Source organism: Panicum hallii, chromosome 2 (genome assembly GCF_002211085.1).
Source record: "Panicum hallii strain FIL2 chromosome 2, PHallii_v3.1, whole genome shotgun sequence".
NCBI classification, from domain to species: Eukaryota; Viridiplantae; Streptophyta; class Magnoliopsida; order Poales; family Poaceae; genus Panicum; species Panicum hallii.
The window spans coordinates 46555536-46569796 of NC_038043.1; the positions used below are offsets into that span (position 1 = coordinate 46555536).

Here is a 14261-nt window from a genome sequence, read left to right on the forward strand (position 1 = left end):
GACCACGCCGTGGAGGCAGGAGCTTTCGTCGTCGTCGCGGCCAAAGTAGGAAGGCGACGAGGACCCCAGCAAATGACCGTAGCACGAGTGACAGAGACACTCAGCTCCCTGCTTCTTTTTCTTTTGGAACGAAAATCACTCACACTGAATCTAGTATCACACATGCATACACACACAGCGATGGACTGGCACCACTTATTTTTACTTTATTTTTATGTTTAGAACTGGACTACCCTAGGCGATGATCATTGTTCTCGCCTTGTTCTTGGTATCCAGTTCAGGTCGATCCGCGCGAAATCATACCGCCCGAACGGTGATGCATGTCAGGCGAGGAGCGTCCTTGTCATCACGCGCATTCCATGACGGCCACACCAAACCAAACCAAAAACCGAACACAGTGCGGCGATTCGGTTACGAGGGGGGTCGCGACACCGGCGTCACCAGCCAGGCCGCAACTGGAACGGACACGAGCCGGAACGAAACGGCCACGCCACCCGGCCGGTGTGCCCCGCGCCAGCCCGAGGAAGAAGCACCAGCGACCGCTACCAGCTTATCCTTCGGCGAGCGAGAATTGATGACTACTAAAAATATTCTACCACTGCAGATTACTGATCTGGTCTACCCGCTCAAAAAAAAAAAACTACTACTGATCTGGTATCTGCCCGGCTTTCGTGCTGCTACTTTTAGCTGGTGATTGATCACTACTAAAGATCGTGGCCTTTGTGTAAGACGCCACTATCTCTTCACCAAGACCCTGCCCTCTCTCTCTCTGCCTGAACTCCGGCCGTTGCTCCTCTACATATAGCTGCGCCCGCACACAGACAGACCGATCCAGACGCCTGACCAGAAAGCAACGCCTCCCCACCAAATTAACCCGACGCGTCACGAGTCAGAGCCAAGCAAGCATTCTACTAGCTAGCTAGTACATAACCTCCTGAGCGTTGCTTGTGTAGCTGCTAGCGTCGTCCCGTTCGTTGATTCCGTGCCGTCTAGCTTCGATCATGGAGTGGAGGGACAGCTTCCTGGACCTGGCGCTGATCCCGCTCAGCCTGCTGCTCCCCATGGCGTACCACGCCTGGCTGTGGCGCGAGATCCGCCTCCGCCCGCTCCGCACCGCCGCCGGCATCAACGCCGCCACGCGCCGCCTCTGGGCCATCGGCATGATGAAGGTACGTGGTCGTGCAGTCGTGCTCGTACTCGTACATACGCGCGCGCGGCGAACGTATTAATTGTTCGTGTCTGGCACGTCGCCGTCCGCGCGCTGGACCGAGTTGGCGGAGGTGCCGCGCGCGCCGCCGTCGCACGGCACGCGCCGGCCGACCGCCGGCAGGCTGGCTGGCTGGCTACCGAATACTACTGATCGATACGTGCGCATGCATGCAGGACAACGCGAAGAACGCGGTGACGGTGGTGCAGTCGGTGCGGAACGTGATCATGGGGTCGACGCTGATGGCGACGACGGCGATCCTCTTCTGCACGGGCATCGCGGCGGTGCTGAGCAGCACTTACACTGTGAAGAAGCCGCTGAGCGACACCGTCTTCGGCGCGCACGGCGAGTACATGATGGCGCTCAAGTACGTGGCGCTGCTGCTCGCCTTCCTCTTCGCCTTCCTCTGCCACACCCTCGCCATCTGCTTCCTCAACCAGGCCAGCTTCCTCATCAACACCTCGAGCTGCCTCTTCCCACCCGCTGACGTCGCGGACCCGGAGGGCGGCGCCGGCGGCGGCCTGCCGTCCGCCTGCAGGGACTACGTCGCCGAGGTCCTGGAGCGCGGATTCACCCTCAACCTCGTCGGAAACCGCCTCTTCTACGCCGGGGTGCCGCTCCTCCTCTGGATCTTCGGCCCGCTCCTCGCCTTCCTGTCGTCCATGGTCATGATCCCCATCCTCTACAACCTCGACATCGTCGACCTCAAGGGCCACAGCGGCTGCGTCAGCGCGAAATCCACCGAGACGACCACCAAGGGGAGCGAGTGCACGCACGCCGTCTGAAACCTGATCCGCTGATCGAGCGAAAAACTCATCGAAGCTGGGAAGAACCTGAACTTTGTTCTGAACAAACCATGTGATCTGTATCATCTTCGATTCGTTTCAGTATTCTGCTGCTGCTTGCGCAACGGTGTGTGCGGGGCTTTCTTGTCAGGAGACGGCAACTTGCTAGCGTTGGTGGTGTTGATTCATGTCGGCCTAAGCTAGCCGTCTTAGCTGATAAGTAGACGTGTAATGGAGTACTAGGAAACTCAGCTCTTTGCATGGATGCCATGTCGGAACCCCACGCGTGCTTCAGTTGCTGCCGGTTTCTTCGTGGGTGCTGGTGCTCGACGAGTTGATCGACACTGTGCCACCACAGAGGCATATTCCTAAGCCGCCTTTTTATCCTCCTGTCTCGCTGCCTGTCCCTTCGTCTTGTTTATCTTGACAGTTTTTTCTTTCCCGTGGCGGCCGAAGCAGCAGGAGGACGGCACGCGCTGGTGGGCGTTAGCATGCGCGATGTGGAAATTACGTTGCGCTGAGGGACGGAGTGCAGGCTGGCAGCCCATGTCATCAGCAGCACGGTGTCGGCGGGGCGCGTACGCACTCGTGCAGTCGTACTCATGCTGTCAACGGTGAGTCGTGAGCACCAGTATCTGAGCTCCCCAGGAGGTGGTGAAGTACTGGGCTCTACCAGCAGCACGCAGCACACAGAGTTAGAGGAGGATGTGGGGAGAAGAGAACATTCCTCGGTGGTGAGTGAACCCAGCAGGGATTAATCTGGTCAGCTTTCAGTCAGAGATTAGATAAGGCTAGCACGCGTCTGTTTCAGCCGATCGGCACCCTGAGACAGCTTCTGCTTGGTATTCCCGTAACGGATCCTGACGTGTGCGTGCGTACCTTGAAGGCGTTTCGAACTCGCTTACTTCAAAGATCGCGGCTACTGGTAAATGCTGGCTGTTCTTTTCTTTTATTGATAGAAGGCAGCCCACTTCAGCAACGAGGATTTAATGAAACTAACTGGATATGGGCATACACAAGCATGGACAAGCTGTATCTCTCTCTCTCTCTCTCTCTCTCTCTCTCTCTCTCTCTCTCACACACACACACACACACACACACACACACACACACACACGACCACTGATAGTATCTGATTTAGCAGGTTCCTCTTCATCAGGCGAATTGTCAGCAGATTGGTTCGTGAACAAGCTCTCCCCTCTTTTTATGCGGCACGCAAGCAGCAGCAGCATACTGGATCGCAATTAAGTCAGGGGGACAAGGCGCTTCTCTATGCCTGCAGGAACTGCGAGCATCAGCTCAACTGATTCTCCATATTTACCTTTCCTCAATCCACTGCTTGCTCAAAGATTTGAAACTATCTTCTAAATTCTGCAAAAGAACTTGAGCATCTGAATTTAACGGCCGTCACTGAGCTTTCTTGTTCTGAAATCTGAACTTGTGATGATCATGCAAGCACCCTGTCTGAACAGGGAAGTGCAGGCTGCAAAGCCAGTCCCAAGTCTCCAATGGCACCAGGTCGCGAGCAACAGCCAATTGTCCAAAGAAAAAGGGGAAGCTGAAATCATGATAAAAACAAGTTACTTTCTTTCTGGTAGCACAGAAGTTCTCAACACTACTTAAAAACAAACAGCTGAGCTGACTGGGCTGTGAAACAGATTATCAGCGACTGCCCTCGATGAGTTGAAAACAGTGTATATATGATGATAGCCATTGCAACACACTAGGCAGATAGGCCTGAATCAACATGTCCACGCTTCGTACAAGGACTTGGCAAGTTGGCAACCACCATGCTTGAATGGTTGGTGGAGGTGACGGCGAGGAAGGCATGCCATGACAAACTTCTGCATCTGCTGCAATCCAAACTTCGGCCACAGGTGAAGAGATCGACTGGCCTCAATCTCACGATGCTGCAGCTGATCCTTGCTTCTGCGTCAGGAATTAGTGTCTAGCAACGTCCCAAATTCAGAGTTCATGTTCCAGTCCGGGGGGATCGATGGCACAAACACATATGGACAGGAAATCCGTTGAGCATCTGAGCTCCTGCTCTGTCCACGCGCCTTGCATGCCTTCCATCAACACGCATACCCGCCGCCCCCTCCAGTGAGTCCGAGAGAGAGAGAGAGAGAGAGGGGGGGGGAGGGAGAGGGGGAGAGAGAGAGAGAGAGGGGGGGGGGAGAGAGAGAGAGATGGCCGGAGTGTGGTGTCGCCGCCGCGATGGTCCGGCGGCGAGACGCGCGCGGCGATGAATCAGAGGAGGCGAGGTTTCTTGTCAGCTCAAACACCGTCCACGCAAGCGGGGCAACCGCGAGACGGCTGGAGGAAGAAGAGACCCCGAAGGGACGTCCGGAAACTCGGGATTTTCAGAAAACACACTGCATATTTTCAAATAACCTCCTATTTAGGATCGCGATTGATAATCGCGATCCGGCTATTTACAACTACCCCCTAGATAGATCCCTAATTTGGATCGCGATTATTGATCGCGATCCGATTATTTGCAAAAAGGTCCCTACATTTTTCACATAGTACCCTGGTTCGGGTCGTCTTCTCCAGTTCTCCCCCACCCGTCCAGCGCCGCCCGCCGCTGCCACCGGCGTCCCCGGCTGCCGCGCCATCCAGCGCTGCAAAACCCCCATCCAGCCCGCCGATGCCCAGAAGCTGCTCGCTGAAATGCTGCACCGGTTAAGGGGTTAAGAACCACCAGCTCGTTTCCCCTCGCATTGCCGGTCAGATTCAACTTGCCAGCCATGGAGGAACGGTGGCGCGCGGTTCATGTTCACCGTCGCCGCCCACCGGGTTCAACTACTTCGAGCTTGTCTTGGGATGGGTGGAAGGAACAAGAGACGCAGAGAGGAAATCGCAGCATGTCTGCTCGTCCCTGTTTCTTTGCTGTACCCTACCGGTTCCTCGGAGCCCAGCTCCGACTCCTGACCAGCCAAACGCGTCGTGGTCTCGTGGAACAGTGTACGAGGTTTATAAATCAATGAAACCTGTGACAGCAGATTAGCCAGCAATGAAGATCAACCCACCCAACGCCCCCCCCCCCCCCAAAAAAAAAAAAGAAAAAGTTTCCGGAGTGCAAACCGTGTTATGACGGCAAAGAACAATGCTGCTACTGCTGCATTTCAGAGCTGAATGCCAACTGAAAACTATACATTCCCTAAAAAGGCTCATCAAAATCACAGGTACTCCTTGGTCCAAAGTACTTGCACTTTACCACCGTGTGCCTGAGAAGCCCTGAACTTTAGCCAGGCATGTTGCTAAGAAAAAGTGAGAATTCACAAATGCAGAACCAGAAAAAGATGAGTGTTCTAGACGACGCAAGATTCCATCATCGAGTAAATTTAAGTAGCATGTGTACGATCAACTATAGCAAGACAATAGATTGTAAGCTTCAATAGCAACGGCTATTATCGAAAGTGACGACGGTTAACTTCACAATACAGTGAACTAACAGGACTCAGCAGAATAGCAGTACTTTCGCATGCATTTCACTCAGTGATCCAGCTCGAATGCAACAACTTCTTCTATGATGCCCACCACCTCCTCGACCTCAACCTCCTTGGCTTCGTACTCTTCCTCGTCGTCGCTGGCATCCCCATCTCTGAGCTCCATCCTATGTGAATGGTCTTCCTCGTGCAGCTGCTTCCACTTGGCAACCCATGCGGCCCACTCTTCCTCAAGCTGCGTCCGCTTCACGCGCTCCTGCTCAGTCATCTGGTTAGATGCATCCCGATCCTCTTGTTCATACTTCTTGCTGTACTTCTTCAGGTTCCTCATGATCTCCTCTTCCTTCTCAGGAGCCAGTAGTGCTGGTGGTCTGGGCCGCCAAGAGAACTGTTGATACCATTCAGTTGAAGTAAAAGGCAAAACATTACAATAAAAAACAATCATACTTTGGTTCACAACAAGTGATAGAACCTCTACCTGATATAAATGATCCTTTGACAGCTTGTAAAGAAACTTGCCACTAAACGACCATATTTGAAAACCATTCTCCATTTCATGGACGGCTGTAACCACAGTTGCAACATATCTGAACACAAAGAATTCTAAAACCATCAGTCCCATACTTCCATCAGATTAAAGGGTATCTAAACACAGAAAACACAGGCCATTATTAAAAGCTGCTTATGAAATTTTCAGGAATTTGGAATTTCATTTATATGATTTACATGTGTATGCGTTTTAAAGCTGACAAAAAATTTAAAAACTCTAATTTAAGCTGTGGAGCCAAAGACTAAATTTTGGCAATTCGATACTAAACGGTAGCACATCCCTAAGTGGGTCAGACAAATTTTTAATCCAGCGCTTAGCTCACCTTCCAGTAGGATCCCACTTGATGTCAGTAGCCATAAAATGTTCTCCTGTTGCCATTGTCTCAAGTTCATCAACATTGTAGAACTCCAGCTTGCCAGTAAAGCCCTTCAGCCCAGCAATGAGAATGAAATGCCCAGTAGGACACCAGTACAATGCATTAGCTTCCTTGGACTTGAGAGTAGTAAGCTTTGACACACGGCTAGTGTTAGCTGCTTGCATGCAGTAAAAGCTAATGTCAGGATTAGGATCATCACCATGAATGACAGCAAAACGATGGCCTTTGGGCTCCCATGCAAAGGCAATGATCTTGTCATTTTTGTTGTCCAGTTCAAGGACCTCAATTGGGATGTCCCTTTCTTTAATTCTAAAAAGCTCAAACCCTGTGTAAGTGCTCTTCTTTGTTTTTGTATACCTATCAACCTGGACAGCAAGATATTCCCCATTGCTCTGCCAATACATTTTGCAATCACTGACACTGAAAAGATTTTTCTGCCGCAGCTCCTCTTTTCCAGGAATTTGCATGAGACTCACCTTTAAGTAACAGTGCACAGATTATAGCCCTCATCGTTAAAAATTGAACAAAAATCTTATAAGAGGTTCAGAGAATATATTTGCTTACCCTTGCAGGGTGATTCCCGCCACCCATTTCAGGCACAAACAAGGCTACCATAGGATCAGTGGGTGACCAGCAGAAGTCAACTACATTTTCTATCTTCAAAGATTTCTTGTCAATAAGGGAGAATGTATGGGTTTCATAAATAGATATGGTATTCTTCCCAAGCCTCGCAAAATACTTATCATCCTTACCACCACCCCACCTTGGAAAACATAAAAGGTACAGTAAGAATCTAAGTGAGAACTAAACAAAAATTGATGACTTCATTCATAAACAAATGCAGGGTTCGGTGCTTTTACCTGAAGCAAGGCCATGGAACACCAGAAAAACCAATGTTCTCAGCAGTGGTAAATTCATCAGCACTTCCCTTGAAATCCCGCATTAATTTCCCAGTTCTTACATCAAAAATATTTAAGACAACCTTCTACAAGATTAAGAATATAAGTCAGAAAGGGAAAGTTAAGAGCACAAAAAATAAGCTTATGACAGTCTCTTACATGTGTGTCTCTAGGATTGCTGGGTTTATGGCTGCTGTATGTTACCAAAAACCTTTCACCAGGAGAAAAGTCAATAAGTTCAACCTGTTACAAACTACTGTCAGCTACAATAAGTACTGGAGTAATGCAGAGAATTTAGAGTGATCAAATCCAAAGCAGTACCTGTGGATGAGCAAAGCGCATTAAACGCACAAACTTATCTTCACCACCCCACACCTGCGATCCCTGCCTATGCACTGTCGCCAAGTACGTTCCGAGAGGGGACCATTGAATGAAACAATCCGTCCAGAACTACAAAAACTTGAGGTAAAAGAGCAAGTATATACGTGAAATTAGTTCTACCCATGGAAGTACCACACAACCAAGTTGAAGTTTCACTCTACTGTAGAAACCAAATGTTCAATAGTACCTGGTGTTGATAAATTAGCTCAGACGACAACTGCCTTGCATCATTCCAGTAAACTTCCGTATATGTACCAGCACGCATGACAAACTGATCTCGGGCATTCTCATCAGTTAGCCACTTATGCAGATTTTCCTGCAATACACCAATGCAATATGAAGATATTAAGCAATGTAACATGGAAATTTGTTTTTTCCTAAAAATGTAAGTGTAAGGCAAAAGACTTACACCAGGAGTGTATGGCTTAGTTTCAGCAGCCGTCCATTCATCAGGAACTTTCATATACCTCTCGAAGTCATCAAATATGTTAACTACTAATATGTGAGACTTGTCGAGTTTGTATCCATTGCCCATTTCCCTAGCAAGTTGAGCTTCCTGAAACGCCAAAACATAGATGCACAAATATAACTTAGTTCCACAACATTTACCCTTTACAATCCATCTACCATGAGCATTATTAATTTGATAGGACTCAAGAAAGAGGTGCATACACCCATGATGGTGGCAAAAAGAAAAGGTGGGTTGAACTATTCAGATATTTCTGCCAATTGTATGGATATCAAAAGAACATGCAGCACAGTTGAAAAGTACAGGCAGAGAAACATTCGTAAATACGGCATGTGATATACTCACTGGTATGCTGATATAGAACAAACCTCATTAATAAGGTGTGGTTCAAATTATAGGAACATAAATTTGGACACATGCCCCAGGGATGACTTGTAAGGCAATAGAATCAATGGAAGGCATAACATCGTTCAAGAACAAAGATAAGAAAACAAAAGTGACTGACAAAAGCAAACTACCTGTGGGGTATTGTACTCAATGAAACAGTAGCCATAGGTCACATTTGTATCTGCGTTTACTGGCATCCAAAAGCCACCTTCTTTGATTGCACTAGCGTGGCTGAAGATCTTGCGTATTATGTTCCCAAGTTTCTCAAACTTTTCCGGAGGAACAACTGGCAGGTTGTCCACCACAATAGTGTTGGCAAAGCCCATTTCGACCTCTGGAGGGTCCTCATTCTGAAGTATCTCGTCATCATCACTGCAAGCCACAATCAATCAGCAATATAGAAGACTGAGGTAACATATCCACAGGACTGCACATTTCAGAGTGCCTCAGATTTAATTTGATCAAGTGTTACCAAATAAAGGAAGTATGTGGGCAAGATAAGTATTTACAGTCATTCACCCATGCTTAGCCTTTGATGCACCCAAATATTTGTGAACTGTACTAAACTCCTTATAATCCTCCATTATAATTCAGAACCAAGTTTGAAACGGTATCAAATTCTTTTAGCCATGCTTAGGGCCTGTTTGGATGGGCTAAAGTTGAGTGCTAAACTTTAGCAACTATTAGCACTTATATTTTTGCTAAAGTTTTTGAGAGTTGGCTAAAGTTTAGCCCAGCCCATTAGCACCCCTGTTTGGATAGGATAGTGCTAAACTTTAGCACTTTGGGGTATTAGCACTTGGATCCAAACACCCCCTTATTCAACACAACAAATGCGACAACAAGATAGATTAAAACTGAAAGCAACCTAACAACAGAATTTGCAATTTGAAAATTAATGCAAACATACCAGATACTCGATTTGTTAATTGCATCAGTTCAGCAATTTCAATCGAGTCTGCCTACCCGCTAGAAACAAATCAATATTGCACGAAATGTACCATGGAGGATGACATCTGGACGAAACTAACATAGGACGAGGTGAACTCGTGTTCGCAACAGATGGGGAGTCCGAGGGAGCAGCGCGCATGGCTACCTGGGGGTATCGAGGTCCTCGCCGGCGGGCAGGGTGATGGCGTCGAGATCGATGGAGGAGAGGTCGATCCCGAGCTCCCGCGCACGCGCTTCGAGACCGTCCAACAGCTGGGGCGGGTGGTGATAGAAGCCAAGCCGGGCCTCCACCATGCTGCCTCCTTATTGCAAACTCTGCGCGCACAAACAGGAAGAGGAAGGATGAAGGACCATCCCTCCGAATCCAAGAGAACAATATTTACACGAATCGCGATTGCTGGGAACACGCGGAAGATTGGAGGAGAACTAGACCGGGCAACATCTCGTTCGAGCAAGCGAGGGCTTCCTTACCTTACCAACGGCAGAAGAAATCGGGCCGGGTCCGGGTGGATTGCGCTTCCAGCACCAGCGGAGCGGTGGAGGCGGGCGACGAGTGCGAGGGGAGAAGCCGTTCGAAGTGGAGGGGCACGGCGGAAGGAGGCTCGAGGTGCGTCGGGCCGGAGAAGGGCAGCGGAGGCGGCGCGGCGGTGGAGGTGGAGGTGGGGGGCGGTGCGGGGGTTTCGACGGAAAGAACCGGGCTGGGCGCCTGGTTGGGTGGGTCAGGGGCCCATCAGACCGGGGGCGTCGGGCTCGGCCGTCAGGTCGGTTTGGGTTCCGCCAGACTGCTGCCACGGTGTCTCTAGGGCTGGGCCTTGAGGCTTGAGCCCATGACTAGAGTACTAGAACTAGACGCAGCCTTGGGTATCCGAGTTTGACTAGTGTTCGTTCAAAAAAAAAAGATTTTGACTAGTCAAAACTCAGCTAGTTTGATCAATTTGGAAGCTTTTAGGCCAAGCCAGGATCAAATGTGTCTCCATGCAAGACTGCAACTAGGATGCTTACCGTAGCTTCAGGCTCATGGTGTTCGATAGTTGTCGCGTAGCTCAGGCATACAACGACGACTACATGCAAATCTCCCTTCATACTTCTGCTTGGCAAATTTGTGTCGGTTACAAAGGATCTCAAGCGTGTATTCCGTTCATGTGTAGCTTTAGTATTCTCTCCCAGAGCAGCTCTACCAAACTGGCTCTTAGTATTATTTTTTTAAAAAAAAATAACTTCATGCAACGTTGCACTTTAAAAAGGACCTCGTGCTGAATAAAATTATGGTTAAAATGACACATAAATCTAAACACACTCAATTTTTAACAACCTGCCCGTCCCAAGCAGCACACCAAGAACGGAGCGCGCCGCGCAGAACCCACCCCAACCCGGAGGCCGCAGCCAGGCGCCCACCCGTCGCCGGCGGAATGGCTTCGTCAGCGGCGTACCCCGACGCGGACGAGAACCTGGAGGCCATCATCACCCGCATCGACCAGAAGTCCCACAAGATCGAGGCCCTCCTTAAGCAGCAAGTCCCTTACCCTCCTCTCCCAACCTTTCCTCCTCCGCTCCTTGACTCACCGGATCATTTCTGTGCGGCGTTGGGCAGGTCGAAGCCGGTGGAGGCGCTGAAGACGGCGCTCGAGGGATCGCCCCTCAAGACCCGCGACGAGCGATGCAAGGTTCCGCGTTGATCCTTGGTTTCGTTTCTTCCATTGATTGGAATATGGGTTTCTTGATTGGTGGGGTTGGTTGGGCGCAGTCCGCGAACTGGATCGTGGTGCACCGCGCGATGATGGCGATCAGGGACGTCGAGGGCATGTTCACCTCACTGGATCCCGAGTACTACGACATCCTCATGAAGTAAGATGACATGTAGTCTTGGGTTGTGCAAAAACCTAGGAGCCACATGTGAGAAACACACAATGGAGTCTTGGATTATTCCATTACTTTTGTGGTGGTCAAGAAGCTAGAGCATTTAGATTTTTTTTCCAGGACCTAGTTAAAAATTAATCTCATTAGGCTGCATGCAGTCAATATATTTTAACATTGTCAACGGTATCTTTACACATCTTTGGATGCACCATAAGATTAGTTGCTTTATTTCGAAAAATTATTATAATTTCATTAGTTTACAAATAAATTAGAATAGGAATTGTTGATCAAAGTAATGCTTTAGACTGGATGACATACAAATCTGGGAATCTGTAGTGCAAACTACAGTGCATTTATTGACAAAATGACAATGAGTGAGTCATATAGTTTGACAGTGAGTGAGTCATATTATACTTAGGGCAGTCCCGATGCTCCTAGTAGGACAGTTTTCGCAGCATAATAAACTGCCACATAAGCAATTTGATGGCATGGCAAGCAAGTTAATGAAAAGAAAAGAGAAGGAAACCGTTCTCAATTGAGAAACGGTGTCTACACACTGTACGAGGATCAAAGATACTGCTGTTTTCGCGTTGGGAGCGAGTTCCCCATTTTTCATCCGTGGGGCCCACATATCCACCGACGTCCCCGCATCTGAGCGGCGAGCTGCTCGCCGCCACTGCATCCGCGCGCAGCCCTGCCGCCTTGTTTGCCGCTCGTCGCTTGTAGGCTTCGGGCATCGCAGTCTCTGCATCCATGCGCGCAACCCCGCCGTCGCGTCCGCGGCGAGCGGCCTGTCCGCCGTTGACCCTCACCGGAGCTAGCAATCAGCAATAGCTCAGGCATCCACCTCGTATGCTTTGCTCAAGCACGTCAATCCCGGCAACATGCCATCCATCTCATCTTTTCCCCTTTCTCCACCTATCCAGGCTCCAAGCCACTCTTTTCAGTTTTGAGTGCTTGCGAGATACAAGCAACGGAAGCAGCACCCTTTAATGAGTTGTGCGCCATAGTAGTGATTTTGTGCTTCGATTTGGATTCCATAATTTCGATTTTTTCCTTCAATTGGCATTGCAGTCAGAGCTTGCGACTGAAGACACCACTGCTCGCGCGTGTGCTCGCTGTTGTGCCCCCCACCGCCCACTGCTCACCGTCACGGTTTGCTCTGGCCTCGCCGCTCGTGCGGAGCGCCCGTTGGGCCAACTGTCGCATGAAGCTCGGCCTTGTGCCATGCCGGAGTTGCCGTGCCTGCTTGCCGCTGCAGCCTGGAAAGAGCGTGTGAAATGGGAGAGAAAGGGATCAATCCCCCTCGCCGCAGCAGCCTGGAAAGAGCGCGTGAAAGGGGAGAGAAAAGGCCTGCGGCGGCGAGCAGGCACGGCAACTCCAGCACGCAGAAAGGCCGAGCTTCAGGCAACGGTTGACCCAGCGGTGGCTGCGCTCCGCGCGGGCAGCGAGGCCAGAGCAGGCCGCGACGGTGAGCAGTGGGCAGTGGGGGGCACGGCAGTGAGCACACGCGCGAGTAGTGGTGAGCTCTTCAGTCGCAAGCTCTGGCTGCAATGCCAATTGAAGGAAAAAATCGAAATTCTGGAGTCCAAATCGAAGCACAAAAGCACTACTATGGCGCACAACTCATTACTCGAGTGCTGCTTCCGTTGCTTGCATCTCGCAAGCACTCAGAACTGAAAGAGCGGCTTGGAGCCTGGATAGGTGGAGAAAGGGGAAAAGATGAGATGGATGGCATGTGGCCGGGATTGACGTGCTTGAACAAAACAGATGAGGTGGATGCCTAGCTGCTGCTAATTGCTAGCTCCGGTGAGAGTCAACGGCGGACAGGCGGCTCGCCGCGGACGTGACGGCGGGGCTGCGCGCATGGATGCAGCGGCCACGAGCAACTCGCCAGGGACGCGGTGGCGGGACAGCGTGCACAGACGCAGAGGCCGCGATGCCCAAAGCCTGCAAGCGACGAGCGGCCGACAAGGCGACAGGGCTGCGCGTGGACGCAGCGGCGGCGAGCAGCTCGCCTCTCAGATGCGGGGACGCCGGTGGATATGTGGGCCCCACAGATGGAAACGGGGAGCTCGTTCCAACGAGAAAACAGCGGTGTCTTTGATTCTGGTACCGTGTAGACACCGTTTTTCAATAGAGAAACGGTTTCCCTCTCTTTTCTTCTCTTTCTTCATTAACTTCCTTGCCGTGTCATCAAATTGCTTATATGGCAGCTTCATTAATGCTATAGAAACTATCCTACTAGAAGCGTTGGGACTGCTTGCATCTTAATATATGCAAGTCTGGTACTTGCTGCATGGTCATGCTTCAAAAAATGAACTTATGCGCTGATTGATATTCCTACGCTTGTCCACTTCATCACATTATCCCTATCACCATTTCTTTAGAAGTGTCACAGCACCACTTACCGTACATTTATTGTCAAATTAAGTTGATAAACACCATTTTACACACATGTTTAACTTTATTTGTGTCGCTGAATTGCTGCCTTAATATCATTTCGGGTGCGTTTTATAGTTTATTACTCCCAAGATTATCTGTCCGTAAACACCTATGCGATACAGGTACCTTTATAGAGGTTTATCTACCGGGGACAGGCCTACATGTGACCAGTGCCTCAAAATTCATGAACAACTGACTGAGAAGGCAGGCCTAGGATGTGTATTGCGGTCACTCGCTGATACTGTAAACACTGTCTGAGCTTCATCTCAGCTAAGGGTGGACAGAACAAAGTTTAGTTCCTGCTCTATGCTGTGGTAAATCTGATAAATTAGCTGTATGAAAAATTGCTAATTATATGATTTACATTATCTTTGCCATCTGGCAATTTCAGTTAGAGTATCCTTGTACCTTACTGGAATGGCTGAACTTATGTAGTATTACGTCATTTTCAACTCTTTGTACTAGACTGTTTTTCTTTGCTACTTTTGTTAAAAACTCTAGG

General features: G+C 49.7%; 3 protein-coding genes across 4 annotated transcripts; 2 read left to right on the forward strand and 1 right to left on the reverse strand.

Moving 5' to 3' along the window:
* Positions 1 to 842: 842 nt before the first annotated feature.
* LOC112881488 lies at positions 843 to 2376 on the forward strand. Its single transcript, XM_025946196.1, has 2 exons — positions 843 to 1169; positions 1384 to 2376. Exons 1-2 carry the CDS (start codon positions 1002 to 1004, stop codon positions 1990 to 1992), a joined length of 777 nt encoding a protein of 258 aa, XP_025801981.1. The 5' UTR covers positions 843 to 1001; the 3' UTR covers positions 1993 to 2376.
* A 2922-nt stretch (positions 2377 to 5298) lies between these two features.
* Positions 5299 to 10145, reverse strand: LOC112881487 (eukaryotic translation initiation factor 3 subunit B-like). Of its 2 annotated transcripts, none has more exons than XM_025946195.1 (12): positions 9929 to 10145; positions 9603 to 9772; positions 8638 to 8878; positions 8060 to 8206; positions 7838 to 7966; positions 7591 to 7719; positions 7429 to 7512; positions 7231 to 7352; positions 6935 to 7133; positions 6317 to 6846; positions 5923 to 6031; positions 5299 to 5832 (listed from the first exon to the last, which is right to left on the reverse strand). In XM_025946195.1, the coding sequence occupies exons 2-12, from the start codon at positions 9749 to 9751 to the stop codon at positions 5491 to 5493; spliced, it is 2181 nt and encodes a 726-aa protein (XP_025801980.1). In that variant the 5' UTR covers positions 9752 to 9772; positions 9929 to 10145; the 3' UTR covers positions 5299 to 5490. The 2 variants fall into 2 exon arrangements, with proteins under 2 accessions (XP_025801980.1, XP_025801979.1); XM_025946194.1 differs by having other exon boundaries at positions 7231 to 7355.
* A 662-nt stretch (positions 10146 to 10807) lies between these two features.
* On the forward strand, positions 10808 to 14241 carry LOC112879988 (actin-related protein 2/3 complex subunit 5A-like). The gene is made up of 4 exons (XM_025944430.1): positions 10808 to 10967; positions 11049 to 11121; positions 11202 to 11302; positions 13882 to 14241. Exons 1-4 carry the CDS (start codon positions 10867 to 10869, stop codon positions 14015 to 14017), a joined length of 411 nt encoding a protein of 136 aa, XP_025800215.1. The 5' UTR covers positions 10808 to 10866; the 3' UTR covers positions 14018 to 14241.
* The last annotated feature ends 20 nt before the right edge of the window (positions 14242 to 14261 follow it).

What these genes read in the sequence shown, in the direction of transcription:
- LOC112881488 (XM_025946196.1), top strand. Translation starts at nt 1,002, where the DNA reads ATGGAGTGGAGGGACAGCTTCCTGGACCTGGCGCTGATCCCGCTCAGC. An exon ending in GGGCCATCGGCATGATGAAG is followed by an intron (nt 1,170 to 1,383) that starts GTACGTGGTCGT and finishes GCATGCATGCAG; the next exon opens with GACAACGCGAAGAACGCGGT.
- LOC112881487 (XM_025946194.1), bottom strand. Translation starts at nt 9,751, where the DNA reads ATGGTGGAGGCCCGGCTTGGCTTCTATCACCACCCGCCCCAGCTGTTG. An exon ending in GAGGACCTCGATACCCCCAG is followed by an intron (nt 8,879 to 9,602) that starts GTAGCCATGCGC and finishes TGTGGCTTGCAG; the next exon opens with TGATGATGACGAGATACTTC. An exon ending in AGCTAATTTATCAACACCAG is followed by an intron (nt 7,720 to 7,837) that starts GTACTATTGAAC and finishes AAGTTTTTGTAG; the next exon opens with TTCTGGACGGATTGTTTCAT.
- LOC112879988 (XM_025944430.1), top strand. Translation starts at nt 10,867, where the DNA reads ATGGCTTCGTCAGCGGCGTACCCCGACGCGGACGAGAACCTGGAGGCC. An exon ending in ATCGAGGCCCTCCTTAAGCA is followed by an intron (nt 10,968 to 11,048) that starts GCAAGTCCCTTA and finishes GGCGTTGGGCAG; the next exon opens with GTCGAAGCCGGTGGAGGCGC. An exon ending in TACTACGACATCCTCATGAA is followed by an intron (nt 11,303 to 13,881) that starts GTAAGATGACAT and finishes TATGCGATACAG; the next exon opens with GTACCTTTATAGAGGTTTAT.